This window comes from Dreissena polymorpha, chromosome 4, assembly GCF_020536995.1.
Source record: "Dreissena polymorpha isolate Duluth1 chromosome 4, UMN_Dpol_1.0, whole genome shotgun sequence".
Classification (NCBI taxonomy): Eukaryota; Metazoa; Mollusca; class Bivalvia; order Myida; family Dreissenidae; genus Dreissena; species Dreissena polymorpha.
In genome coordinates, this window is record NC_068358.1 from 141,140,000 (window position 1) to 141,154,554 (window position 14,555).

The following is a 14,555-nucleotide window of genomic DNA, read 5'->3' on the forward strand; positions in this document are numbered from 1 at the left end:
GATCGCTAGGCGGATGAGGTATCCACTTCACCACCGCGACAATTAAAAGTTTCGGCAAATTGTTTTAACTTAAACTTAAATAATTTATGTTATCCAGCGATTTTGAGTAAAAGTTCATCTTAAGCATCTTTAAGTTTGAAGCGAGATTATACGATTTGTATATGTGTTAAATTGTAATATATTGATAAAAATATGTTACAATAACACACAATAAGCAAGACAAAATATGCATTGCAGAATTAATTTATTTTTTTCATTTTAATATTGTGTCGTTAAAAATTCACAGATCGATAGTTAACAAATGTTTATATTATCCTACAAGCAAAATAATTATTAGAAAAAAGTATACATTCGACCTAGCGGCGATACTGAATACAAGGGAAACAAACTAGCGGCGATACTGAATTCAAGGGAGAAAACTGCAGAAAAAAACTGCAGACGCTAAAAGAGTGCACAATTACCTAGTAGCAACGTTGTTTCAACATCCTTCTCAAACGTTCGACCGACGTTTCGCTTGTAACGTTACAGAAACGTTCGGAAGTGGTTACTAATGTCGCGACCAGAATGCAGAGTTTCTGAAATGTCCTTGCTACGTTATGATGAAACGTCCTGGTAATGTTTTGTATGCATTCAACGTTATGGTAATGTTCGGTAATGGTTGCCGACGTTGCAACCTAAATATTACGTTTCAGCAACGTTCGTAAAACGTTTGATGCCCACTGGGTGTAGTTACAATTAATTTTTCGATGATCATAAAGAAAGCATTTTGAGACTACTTTTGGCAGATATATGGTCCTTTGTCTGTTTTTCCAACATATAATACAGAGTTCTATGAAGCTGTTGTTTCAACTCCTTTTTGATGACTAGGTGGATCTTGATCAAACGTTCACGGATGAGTGTCCTCAATGTGTAGATGATTGTAAATAAACGTTCATTGGCTACAATTTCGGCAGAATGAAAGCCTTTTGTCTGGTATTCCAATATATATTTAGTTCCAAACTTCTTTGTTTGTAATTTCCCTTTAACTACCTGATAAATCTCAATCAAAGTTATGCAATCTTAACAACCTTTATGTGTAGACAGATATGAAGAAAGGAATTTAAGTTGTACGAATTTCTGGCATAATTATCGCCTTTGGTCTTTGTTTTCACCAGAGAATATATTTTTACGTTGTGTCTTTTCTTTCCAGAAATTACAACTGCTATAATGAAATTTCATTTAAGTTTAGCATGCAGAGAAATTGATTATTGATGATATTAAAACATGAAACAGTGCTGTGTGGATTTTAAAGAAAACCTGTAAAATGATGAAAACAACCAAATCTGATTTTTTAAAACGTTACAGTCAGTTTGTAATAATAAAATATTATACTTAAAAGGAGCAAAATTTGCAAACATAAGATCAATTAATGGATTGAATTAAACAATAAGTGTAAATATATTTGTAATGCATTGTCACAACTATTTTAACTACAGTTGCCACCAGTGTCTGACACTTTGTTCATTTAATATAATTATTCTACACATGTTTGATTTTCGGCTACTTTTTGGCAACAGTGTCCGCTAGCGACTGTTTATTTAATATAGGTTATTGTACCAAAGGTTTGTTTTCGGCTACTTTGTTGGCTACAGTTTTCGCTAGCGGCTGACAATTTGTTAAATTAATAAAAATATTTCACGTGTTCTGTTTCTGGCTACCTTTTGGGTACAGTAGCCGCTAGCGGCTATGTGAGCCAGTACCGGCTATAGGTTTTGGCTACTCAGCCGCAACCTAGCCGCTAATGGCTGACTTTCGCTACCTCCTGGATACCCATTTCGGCTACCTTTTTAGGTAGGGGCTAGGTAGCCGCTACCTAGCGGCTAGTCAGCCGCTACCTTTTCATTTATGTACGGGATGGACGATAAATACATAGATTTAGCATTTGTTCTTACCTTCTCTCCGCTAAATTTGCCCGTATCCGCAATGTTGTGTGTGTAGGTTTTAATTAACGTGTCGATTCATAATTAATAATTACTAGGTCGTTTTTTTACCGTACTCAACCCCAAAATAAAAATCGCTATATTGTTTGTTTTCACCGATTTCAGCCGGATTTTCAGTGATATCCTCAATAAAAACACGTTTTCTTACGATTCTGCACATATATATAGCTAGGACCGGGGACTTTTTTGAAAGTTTTATGACTAATGGGGAAATATTTTGTTTACGAATAGCTTACACTTTAAAAGGCATTTGTACATAGATGTCGCTTGATATGTCGAACTGCTATGTAAACCACGTAATGTCCATATACTCTTTACTACATTTTAATTAAGAACATGTTCAAGTTTCTGAATTTAAAGATCAAGATATACAATTCACGATTGACTATAAACTTTTTCTCGACAACTCACATTTATACCATATGGCAAAGCTATACAATACAGTTCATATAAGAAGCAATTTACGAACAATGGTGAACAGCACCTTAAACTCGAAATCAAAAACCTAGAAACAAATCTCACTGATGAAAATGTTCAAAATATCAATAATTTATAAGCTGAACTTAAAAATATATATGATGAAAGATTAAAAGGGTTATTAGGTCCAGAGTCGAATGGATTCAAACTGGTGAAAAACCCTCGAGACTATTTCGTAACCTTGAAAAATACAAGTAAAAGACAAAAACTATAACAAAATTAATGAAAAAGGAATGGTAAAAGATAACAATCTGACATTTTGAAAGAGACTGCCTCATTCTATAAAAAAAACTATACCAGTCTCAAAATGTAAACGTACATGATAATGATTTAAATAGTAATGTTAATGAAATAGAAATACCCACACTTTTTAAGGGTACATTCAAATTGTCTAGAAGGGCCAATGCCACTTAATGAGGCTCCGACTGTGCTAAAAAACATGTCAAACAATAAAAGCCCAAGTTCATTTGGTTTTACAATTGACTTCTTTAAAGATTTGGCCAAAATTGGGTACTTTTTGCTTGCAAAGCTCCTAATCATGCTTTTATAAGTAAAAAGTTATCATTTACTCAAACACAAAGCATAATTGCCTGCATACCAAAAGGTGACAAACCTAGACAATTTTTGCAGAACTGGTGCCTTATATCTTTACTTTATACCGCATATAAAATGTGTTACGGATGCTTTGCGAACAAGATAAAGCTATACATAGATAAACTGATAAGCAACGATCAAACTGGATTCAGCATGGGTAGGTTCAAAGGAGAGAACAAAAAACGTATTTACGATATTCTTAATTACACAGCGGAAAACAATATCCCGGGTCTGCTAATAGATTGTGAAAAGGCATTCGACTCACTGTCATGGGAATTTGTTGATCGGACTTTGGCATGGTTCGATTTTGGACCTGACATTTTAAAATGGTTTAACGTACTGTATAAAGACGGGATATATGAGGAAACGAAATGTGGGTTATTATCATTTTTTTCCTATACAGTGCGGTTACAGATACGGCGATCCGCTCATATATAGTATAGACAAAAATATGTATTCTATTCTTTGCTCACCTTTACTTTATTAATTTTTAAATCAACCTTTTTCCGCTCTATTGCTCCAAAGAACGTTGAACAATTTAATTTACAATTTTGTTGTGGTTTAATGATTTTTTTGTTGTATCAATGTTCTAAGTTTGGAATGATCAAAGTTCGCTGTCACTGAGCAAGTTTCCATAAGCCGTCTGAGAAGAAACGAATAAAACAAATACATTTTAATGAAAGGACATTGACGGTTATTTGTCAATGTTTATGCTTTTTTAAACATCATTTTCCACATTGTCGAAATGTTATTTTTTATTGGTAAGTACAGAAGTGTAATCAATAGGATGATGTTTACGTGTACCATTTAAACAACTTTCGAGTTTTCTGGTATTAACTTGCTATTCTTTATGTTATGTTTATATCAAACTTTAAGAAGAACAACGACAGAACACGAAATACGGGTGCGGCAATGGACTTCTCATCGTTTCCTCAAACGAGAGACCCGCTACTGAATAAAAACGTTGATGGTCTTCCTCATCTTTCACCGTGCGGCGAAAATGATTCATCTGGCTCGGACAAAGACAGTACAGGGACTTCACGCATTTCTATAAGAGAAATAGACCAGGTGCGGGACGAAAATACACAGGTATTGGATCAAGTGTCTTAAATTGTGTATGTTTTAACTCACCTGAGCGCAATGTGCTCGTGCTCATGGTAAGCTTTTGTTATCGCCTTTTGTCTGTCGTGCATTGTGCATCTTGCAGCGTCATTATTTACCTTGTTAACACTCTAAAGACCACCTTTGAATGTCCGATCATCATGAAATTAGGATCGAAGATTTGTGCCAATTTATCTTGGACGAGTTCAAAAATGGTTCTAGTTGGTTAAAAAACATGGCCGTTAGTGGGCAGGGCAATTATCCTTATATGTCCATATTAGTTAAACCGTGATAACACCATTAAGACCGCATTTATAGTCCTATCTTCATGAAACTTGCAAAGAAGATTTGTCACAATTATATCTTGGACTAGTTCGAAAATAGACGAAAATGACCCTAGATTCTTGACAAACATTGCCGCGGGAATTTTTCATTATGTGGCTGTATATAGCTATTGTAAAACCTTGTTAACACTATAGAGGCAACATTTATTGTCGATCTTCATAAAATCGAGTCAGAAGATTTGTCCCAATGAGACCTTGAACATGTTCAAGTTTGTTGAAAAACATTGCTGCCAGGGGGGAATGGAATGAGTGATATATTGGACGACTGTTTATGGGGAAAACTGAACCATAACTATTGCTGAAATTTCGCATATATATGATCTACTCGATGGCATTTCATCATATCTGGGAAACACCACGCGCGAACATAAACATTGTGATGTCTCGTAATGAAAAGCGCTAGCTAACCGCCATCTTGTTGCGCAACAAAGAAACTGAGTTACTCGTTATTATTTCAATATACAAAGAAGAAAATATTCTGTTTAAATATAATAATTACAAATGTCAGCCGTGTGTACAATTTATCGTTGTTGTAATAGTCATGACGTACAACTAAGAATGTGGCATCGTGTACATCATTAGCATCATAAAAGTGAGTAAGAAACCAACACAATAATCGAAACTTATTATTAATAAACGTTACACACAATTGGGAAAATTAAAATATCAATCGCAACTGAAACCGTTTTGTAAAAAAAGTTGATGACAAAATTTTACCTCTAACAAGAGTTGTAAAAAACAACGTAATTTAGTATGAAAACGGCACGCTTACCCCCATGACATCGTCAAACCAATGTTTATAACAATCAAGATGACAACTTTAATCCAATGTTGATAACATTAGAGTTGAATTTTAAACAAAATGCTCTTCAATTTTTTATTCTTCCATCATGTCCATTTCTTGATCAAAACTTATTTTAACCACATTGTTGTATTGAATTTCTGTCGAAGTTTACAATTTTGCATGATAAACACACACTCTGAAATAGGTTTTGCATTTTGTTCGATGCTTTAAATAACTAATTTGCTGTTCAAAATCACCGCGTTCGACATGTCCTTTAATTCCAGAAAATTAAACTTAGTGTGTTTCGTCACAGAAATGAAGTCACACGAATTATGTCATACTGATCGTAATATAAAATCAAAGCGCTAAAGGTATTGCAACTTAATAAAAAAATCTTATGCGAAGGTATGAGGATGTTTTGATTAAATCACAAAGAATCCGGTATATACAGAACAAATATGTTAAGTTAGTCAATAGTGTTTTGGCTTATAACAATAATGTCCGAAAAACTGCGGTAGTTTGCTCTTTGAATGTACTTAATATCATAGTAATGGGAAATGAAGTTGAAATTTTTGAGGAGGCTATTCGAATGGCAACGAATATTGTTATCGAAACTTATTTTAAACCACACTGTTTTATTTTATTCCTATCGAATTGTACAATTATGCATGATTTTTATATAGTATTTTGGGATAAAATCTCTGTGAGAATTATGCTTACCATCATCAAAAGCACAGACAGAATCGGTTTTATATTTTATTTGATTTCCGGCGTTGCTTTTGGAAAGCAGACACGTGTATTTAATCTCCCTACTCATTCAATCCAGCGAAACACTTAAGGTGTCGCAATTCTTGTAAATAATTTCTTGCTTTAGTTTGAAAATGGTTCTGGTCTGTTGAAAAACATGGCCACCATGGAGTGGGAAATTGTCCTTTATATGGCTTTAGTTAAACATTGTTTACACTCTAGAGGCAACATTTATTGTCCCATCATCATGAAACTTGGTCAAATGAATTTTCCCAATTATGTGATAAAAGAGTCAAAAAATGATTCCGGTTGCTTGAAAAACATGGCTGATATGGGGCGGGGCATTTTTCCTTGTTGTGTTATATATGGCTACAGTAAAACATTGTTAACACTCTTGAGGCCACATTTTTCATTTGATCATAATGAACTTTGGTCAGAAGATTGTTTCAAATAATATCTTGGACTAGTTCGAAAATGATTCTGGTTGGTTGAAAAACATGGCAACCAGAGGGCAGGGAATTTTTCCTCATATGGCTATTGTAAAATCTTGTGAATAATCTAGAGGTCACATTTATTTTCCAATCATCATAAAACTTGGTCAGAAGATAATGATATCTTCGAAGAGTTCGAAAATGGTTCCGGTTGCTTGAAAAACATAGCTGCCAATTGTTCTTATATAGTTATTTATGGCTATAATAAAATATTTTTAACACTCTAGAGGCCACATTTATTGTGCGAACTTCATGAAATTTGGTCCGAGTTCAACAGTCTGGTACTTCTCGGTTGATAAAAAATGGCGGCGGGGCATACTTCCTCATATTGCTATAATAAAAACTTGTAAGCACTCTAAAAGTCACATGTTTTGTCCAATTTTCATGAAACTTAGTCATAAGATTTGTTTTAATGATCTTGGACGAGTTCGAAAATTGTTCCAGTCTGTTGAAAAACACCAGGGGGCCGTTTAGAGTTCACTCTTATTGAAACTTGATAAAAAAAATTGTTCTTATGATATATTGGGCTGCACAGAACAGTCCGTTTCTTTGTATCTCAGGTTAGCGACTTTGGGCCTTCAGACCCTCTTGTTATTGTTATTTCTAGTTCACATGAGAATCATGTACTCATGTTGAGCTTTTGTGACATTCTTTATCTGCCGTTTGTGGTGTGTGTTGTCTGTGGTCCATGGTCAATATAAGCCTTGAAACTTGAACAGAACATGTGTCCCAATTATATCTTGACCGAGTTTCAAAACAGGTTAAGTGAGGTCTGAAACTTGGTCTATCCAATAAAAGAAAAAGCTTGTTTATACTCTGTAAGTCACATTTATAGTTGAATCATTATCAGACTTAGACAGAACATTTTGTTCTAATGATTTCTCAGGATGGTTAGAAAATGCTTCCAGTTGGTGGAAAAATATTTATGCCAAGGTGCTATAATGAAAGGTTTTTAACTCTCTAGAAGTCACATTTTAGTCCAATCTTGTCTCAAAATATGGTCACAAGTGAGCGGGTCAGATAATTGGTTAAAACATTTGTTCTTAGAAACTCTTGGTTTGAAAGTGGTTCCGGCATGAAGAAAAACATTGCAGCTAAGGAGTGGACAGTTTTCGGTATAAGGCTGTAGTAAATGGTTATTAACACGCCATAGAAGTCATATTTGTTGTATCCAATCTCTATAAAACTTGGTCAGAACATTAATTATTTTTATATCACAGCAGATTTGTGAAAATTGTTCCAGTCTGTTGAAAAACAAGGGTGAAGGTGGGTGAGGCAGTATTTTTTATATGGCTATGTGAATTAGCTTGAAGATACACGTTTACTGTTTGTTCTTCAACATATCGTTAGTTTCTTTGTTTATGAAAAATGCAACCCAACCAAGCAGGTAATCAACTTGTTTTCATTTTTTTGCGGGCACTGTGTATTATACAATGACAGTATATTTATCCAGCTATTACAGTTACTCTGCAGAAATATTATATTAAGTTCCTAATAGCAAGGGTTGAACATTAACCTATTGAACTTGAACTGTATAAATATATTAGACATTATCAACAATTATAATCTTAGACATTCATTTTTGTTTTAAAAGTATGAGCTATTTAATGTCCGTTTGTTATTATACACTTATACCGTCGAACCCAATGGCTCGACGCGACCGTCAATAAAAGTTCCGGCCATCCGGTATTCGAGCCAACCGATTTATAATATACTTATGTTTTTATCATGAATCTGCAATGGATTTACATCTCCAGTTGAAGAGTATTCTTACTGCATAAACTCTGTACGATTTTCTGCTATTTAATTAATTAGAACCAAATATATACTCAATGTATGTAATCAATATTTTAAAGTAGTTACAAAGTAGTAAAGTAGTTATTACCAGTAACTAGCAGGCTGTTCTGGTTTTGATCTGTTTGCACATAGCCATTTTCACTTTGCCTCTGAGTTGATATTGGTTAAATACTAGTAAATACGTGTTGCCTTGATGATAAATAACCCCGATGTAGAGAGGATATTACTTGTATCACCATGGACCGCATCTTTGGGCGCAAATTCGTATGCAGAAGTTCTCTTTAACTTTGTCATGTACAACATTCCAACTTGCACGTGCTGTTGCTTATAGCATGAGTTAGGCATGTGTGACGTTTGTACTCCTACGCTAAAACTTACAAAGGTTCCCCCTTTTCAACTTAGAATTTTATTGTCACAACTTGCTGCAGAATACGACCTACAATTTTTGTGGGTACCTATGTGTTTCAGTTATATTGATGAAAAAATAAACTTAAGACTGGATTTGTGCATTTAAATGTCCATCGACGATAGACTTTCTTTTTATTATGCTCCCCCAACTTTATATGCTCCCCCCAAAAAAATTGTTGGGGTAGCATATAGTCGCCGCTTCATCTGTCCGTGCGTGTGTCCGTCCGTCCGTGCTTAATTTTTGTCCGGGCTATTTCTCGGCAATTAATGACCGGAATTCAATGAAACTTTATGGGAAGCTTCACTACCAAGAGGAGATGTGCATATTATCAGCCGGTTCTGGTCGGATGATTTTTCACAGAGTTATGGCCCTTTGAAATTTTCCATTAACTGTACATATAGTGCAATTCTTGTCTGGGCTAGTTCTCAGCAACTAATGACCGAAATTCAAATAAACTTTATGGGAAGCTTCACTACCAAAAGGAGATGTGCATATTATCAGCCTGTTCTGGTCGGATGATTTTCATCGAGTTATGGCCCTTTGAAATTTTCCATTAACTGTACATAAAGTGCAATTCTTGTCCGGGCTATTTCTCAGCAACTTATGACTGGAATTCAATGAAACTTTATGGGAAGCTTTACTAACAAGAGGGGATGTGCATATTATAAGCCGGTTCTCGTCGTAGATTTTTCACAGAGTTATGGCCCTTTGAAAGTTTCCATTGTACATATAGTGCAATTTTTGTCCGAGCTATTTCTCAGCAACTTATTATGGGAATTCAATGAAACTTAATGAGAAGCTTCACTACCAACAGGAGATGTGCATATTATCAGCCGGTTATGGTCGGATGAGTTTTCATAGAGTTATGGCCTTTTGAAATTTCCTATAAACTGTACATATAGTGCAATTCTTGTCTGGGCTATTTCTCCCCAACTACTGACTGGAATACAATGACGCTTTATGGGAAGCTTAACTACCTTGAGGAGATGCGCATATTTTTTGTCGGTTCTGGTTAGATAATTTATTTAGAGAGTTATGGCCCTTTGACATTTTTAAGTTGCTAAACCATCAATCGTATTATTTTGTCCAAAGTTATGCCCCTCAAGACGTTTCCTTTTATCTGAATATATAGTGCAATATTGTGACAAAAAACGTTGGGGAGCATCTCCCGTCTCCGACGGTTTCTTGTTTCAACTTGTTAGTCAATGCTTCGTAACATAAATTGGCATATAAGCTTATTGGCTTTGTCTGCATAAACAATCTTACCTTATTTTACAATTTCCATTTTTACCTTTTCTAAATTGGATTTAACATGCATTTGAACAATACAGTTTATGCTTTGTTAAAATAGGAACTACACAGTACAGGTCTTTTCAATTGGAAAACAGTGTTTTATGTTGCTTACAACAATAACATGATACATTGACATGAGATTCACACGATAATGCTGACATGTACTCTTTATATTGAATATTCTCTGACTTATGTAGGAAGTCTTAACATGACACATTTGAATCTTGTCATAAAGGGTTTCTAGTGGAAAACAACACTTTTGTTATGTCAATCACCTCATATTTAATATCAAGCGGTTATGTATCAGGTCCTTTCAATAGAGCAATTATGTCGTTCAAAGGAGAAATTTCGTTTTCTTATATGTTATTTAAATGCAACTACAACCTTATGTTTTATATAATATAAATTGGATTTATATAACAAGTATATTTATAAAGTCCTCAAACTGGTTAATTTGTAAAAAGTAACATTGTTAACACACATTCTTATATTTTTGGTTAAGTTGTTGGGACTTTGATCGGATTGTTGAACATGTATACATGTTGGAAAATGAATCTTTTTTCACTGCTTAACTCTTCCCCACTTAGAAGCAAAGTGAAAATTGCTATGTGCAAACAGCATAAAACCAGAACAGCTTGCAAGTTACTCGCAGTCTGTTCAAGTTTTATGCTGTTTGCTGCTTATCAGTAACTAATGGTTTGAAATGAAGCCTTTAAAAATTTATTAATTTAGTAAGATGTAACTTTCTAAGGGACTACACATGCGTCAAAATACGTATCTAAGTGGTAAACGGTTAACCCTTTCGATCTCAGAAGCTATTTTGAAATGGCTCATGCAACCAGCATAAAACCAGAACAGCCTGCGAGTTACTCGCAGTCAGGTTGTATGATGTTTGTTGCTCATAAGTATCTTAGGGTTTAAAATGAAGCCTTTAAAACTGAATTCAAGTAACATAGGTCAATAATTTAATTTGATTTTCTTAGCGACTTCAAACCTGTTAAAAGTGCGTCTCTGAGTTGTTAAGAGATTTATAAACATATATCTAAAAACACTGAACAACCATTCTCTTGTTATTTTGTTCAGGAGGACTTGCCACTCCATGTCAGGAAGCCTCATCACCACAACCACAGAAAGGTGCAGCCTGTAGCCTGGATGATCATTTTCGGTGACGCACTCCACAATTTCATTGACGGCATTTCAATAGGTGCTGCGTTCACGGAGAGCATACTTGCCGGTGTTTCAGTCTCGATTGCTATATTTTGCGAGGAGTTGCCGCATGAATTGGGTGATTAAAACGTGTTTGAGTTCAAGTGTCACAATGATTTAAAACAATAGGTGTGCTCAAGAAAAGTTTGTCCGTAGCATGATTTTTAAAATGTGTTATTTTTATCAAGTTTGGTATTCATAAACTATTGGTTCAAGTTTGCCAATTAGAAAATAAAGTGTTCAAGTTTGCAAGTGAGGTAATTAAAAATGTACATAAGTTTTCTAGTGAGGTTATTAAAAAAAATGCTGTAAGCCTATGTTTGCCAGTTAATTGATGAAACAAAATCTGTTTAAGTTTTTTTCTGAAGGATGATTTAAAAATGTTTGAGTTTTAGTTTGTTTATTGCATTATCGACATTAAATATGTGCTCAAGTTTTCCAGCGAGGTGATAAACAAACATGATGTAAGCTTGTGTTTGCCAGTTAATTGATTGAAACAAAGTCTGTTCTAGTTTGTTAAGTATGATGATTGAAAACTGTTTGAGATTTAGTTTGTTTATTGAATTACATAAAATGATATATTATCTACATTAGGATTAATTTAACATTTTGAGGTCAAGATTGGCAGTTAGATGGTACAAAATATGTGGTTAAGCAAGTTATTGAAAATTATATAAAATTGTTCATGATTGTCAGACGGGTGTATTTGATAACCTGTTATTGCTCAATTTAATTGCTATTTGGCTTATAATTAAACATTCAAAGCTCTGATTAGAAGGCATTACACCATGAGGGTTTTATTTCTTGTTGTTATATAGCCAAAGATAATGCAACATTAAACAAAAACCTAATTGGTTCCCATTTCATGCACCTAAAATGCAAAAACAAAATGCAGCCACTTTCATTTGTCACTGGAATCTGTCGTTAAAAAATTATTTTAAAAGAAATAATCAATATTGTGATTGTTGTAGGTGATTTTGCTGTGCTGCTGAATGCTGGAATGAGGATGAAGAAGGCGCTGATGTACAATTTTATGTCTGCCTGCATGTGTTACCTTGGCCTCATTGTGGGGATATTTCTCGGTGAAAACACAGCTGCACATACCTGGGTGTTCGCATTTGCTGGCGGAATGTTCCTGTATATATCGCTGGTCGATATGGTGGGATTTAGATTTGATTCAACTTTTGTAGTTGCTGTCTTGATTTTGTTGTATCTTCCTTTTATTCTCATAGTCATGATAAATGTTTGGTTGTTTCCGTTGAGCTTCACTTATTATTATTGGTGGATGAAACGGTTCCTGTAATATAATGTTTTTTGCAACCTCTAAAATAGGAACTGTTGTAGTACAGACTTATATATTTTTTCTCCATCTGTACTCTAAATTACAAATGAGAAAGCTTTAACCATTGGAGCCTCATGATGCAATTGGTTAAATGGTTTATGCAATAACTGAAAACGAATCTTAAGAATGGTCATAGTTGCTGCTCCATGTCCAAGTGCTTAGCATGTTGTTATTTATCGCATTCTTAAGAAAAGTAAAAACACAACTTTAACACTAGGGGGGGCTATTGGGCCAAAGTTTCGATCTTAGTTTGAGACAGATATTTCATAGTCACGTGCTTTCAGAATCAGTTTTTTAGAATTCCGTAGACATTTGTCATGTTGTCCATGATTCCATAGTGAGGGAAAATATTCTCCTTCAATCCCTAGTCCTTGGACCTTTTGTCCGTTATTCCATTAATAATGGGACTAAATGTCCATTTATTTCAGTTGCCGGAAATGAATGCTGCCACGGAAGTAGAAGATAACAAGAACATGAATCACTTCACCATATATATACTGCAGAATCTAGGACTCCTTACTGGCTTCGGTTTGATGTTGATAATGGCGATATATGGAGGTAGTCTAGAAAATGCCATCAAAGGCATTTCATAAAACTGCTAGTATAGCTTGCAAACACTAACAATTGCCACTTGCCATTTTGATATGTTCATAAGTTTTCTTCATACTAGAATGCTTTTAACCCTTTACTGATCAGCAGCAAACAGCATAAAACCTGTAAATGAGTTACTCGCAGGCTGTTTTGGTTTTGTGCTGTTAGAACATCGCCATTTTCACTTTGCCTCTGAGTGGAAAAGGGTTAAGTAAATATGAATATATGCTATTTACTAAGTGTTATAATTGGTTTATTCTTTGAAACCCATTGTGAAACAAAATCGATTATTAATGTAGGACAAAATTCAAAATGATAATAACGTTCACAATTATCAAGTTATTGTTGGCAAGCTATACAGGTGAAAGAATTCCCATGTTTTAAGTGTACTTTTTTCAACTTTGTACAAACAATAAGGTTGGCATTTAATGTTTGGTTTTAGTTTGTTTGTGATATTGTTTTAAATCTATGTAAATCTTTTAAGAAATTCTATACAGAAATAATATTTTTATATACTTCTTTTACGGGACTGTTGGTTTGTTTGCTTCTGTTTACATGACCGTTAATCACATGAGCCAATGCAACTTCCGAGGTGGCGCTCAGGCCCGGGTGTTTTGAAATTTCATTAATAATTTTACAAGGTGAGTAGGTTTTATATGTTATTTCTTCAACATATTTCGCAATATTTGTTTTAATCGGGCAATGTAGCGCGATTCTGCGAAGATTAATTAATCCAAACAAGTACAGAAACAAACATTCGCAACCCATTAAAAAACTTAAGAACCTTTATAGGTTTTAAAAAGCAGTTTGATGAATTGTTCCTGTGTCACGAGAAAATTTCCACCCAATAATATCGCGTACGGCATCAAACGATTGCGTACAGCATACATTAGATGCTACATGCACAAAAATATTGGCTTTTTGCGAACAAAGTAGATAATGTTCCATTTTTAACAAAAGAAAAGCGACATTTACACACATAGCCTTAGATTCTTGACCAACATTTACACACCTTAGACTAGAATTTGTGTGGAATTTACACACAACACTTATGTTTTGAGTGACATTTACAGACATAGCACTATATTTTTGAGTGACATTTACAGACCTAGCATTAGTTATAAGTGATACTTACATATGTAGCAGTAGAGTTTTGGATGTCCTATACATACATAGCACTTGAGTTTTTATTTACATTTACACCCAGCACTACCCACCTGACACTAGAGCTTTGAGCAAAATTGACCCTTAGCACAAGGTTTTTGAGTGACATTGACACGCTAAGCGTTACTGTTTTTAGTGACATTATACTTGAATGACAGTTTACGTTCTAGCATAGTAATTTTCAGCAGCAAATATTTTGTCTTTGCCCGTCAATAGCATTTATTTAAAATTACATT

At 34.4% G+C, this 14,555-nt stretch overlaps 1 protein-coding gene across 2 annotated transcripts; it reads left to right on the forward strand.

Moving 5' to 3' along the window:
* The first annotated feature begins 489 nt into the window (after positions 1–489).
* On the forward strand, positions 490–14,351 carry LOC127877815 (metal cation symporter ZIP14-like). 2 transcript variants are annotated; one of them, XM_052424073.1, is made up of 5 exons: positions 490–612; positions 3,927–4,139; positions 11,100–11,301; positions 12,194–12,381; positions 12,993–14,351. In XM_052424073.1, exons 2-5 carry the CDS (start codon positions 3,963–3,965, stop codon positions 13,155–13,157), a joined length of 732 nt encoding a protein of 243 aa, XP_052280033.1. In that variant the 5' UTR covers positions 490–612; positions 3,927–3,962; the 3' UTR covers positions 13,158–14,351. The 2 variants fall into 2 exon arrangements, with proteins under 2 accessions (XP_052280033.1, XP_052280034.1); XM_052424074.1 differs by having other exon boundaries at positions 503–612; positions 3,930–4,139.
* Positions 14,352–14,555: the final 204 nt, after the last annotated feature.

Coding starts and splice junctions, on each gene's coding strand:
- LOC127877815 (XM_052424073.1), top strand. CDS start 3,963: ATGGACTTCTCATCGTTTCCTCAAACGAGAGACCCGCTACTGAATAAA. Junction 4,140..11,099: donor TGCGGGACGAAAATACACAG/GTATTGGATCAA, acceptor TATTTTGTTCAG/GAGGACTTGCCACTCCATGT. Junction 12,382..12,992: donor ATATATCGCTGGTCGATATG/GTGGGATTTAGA, acceptor CATTTATTTCAG/TTGCCGGAAATGAATGCTGC.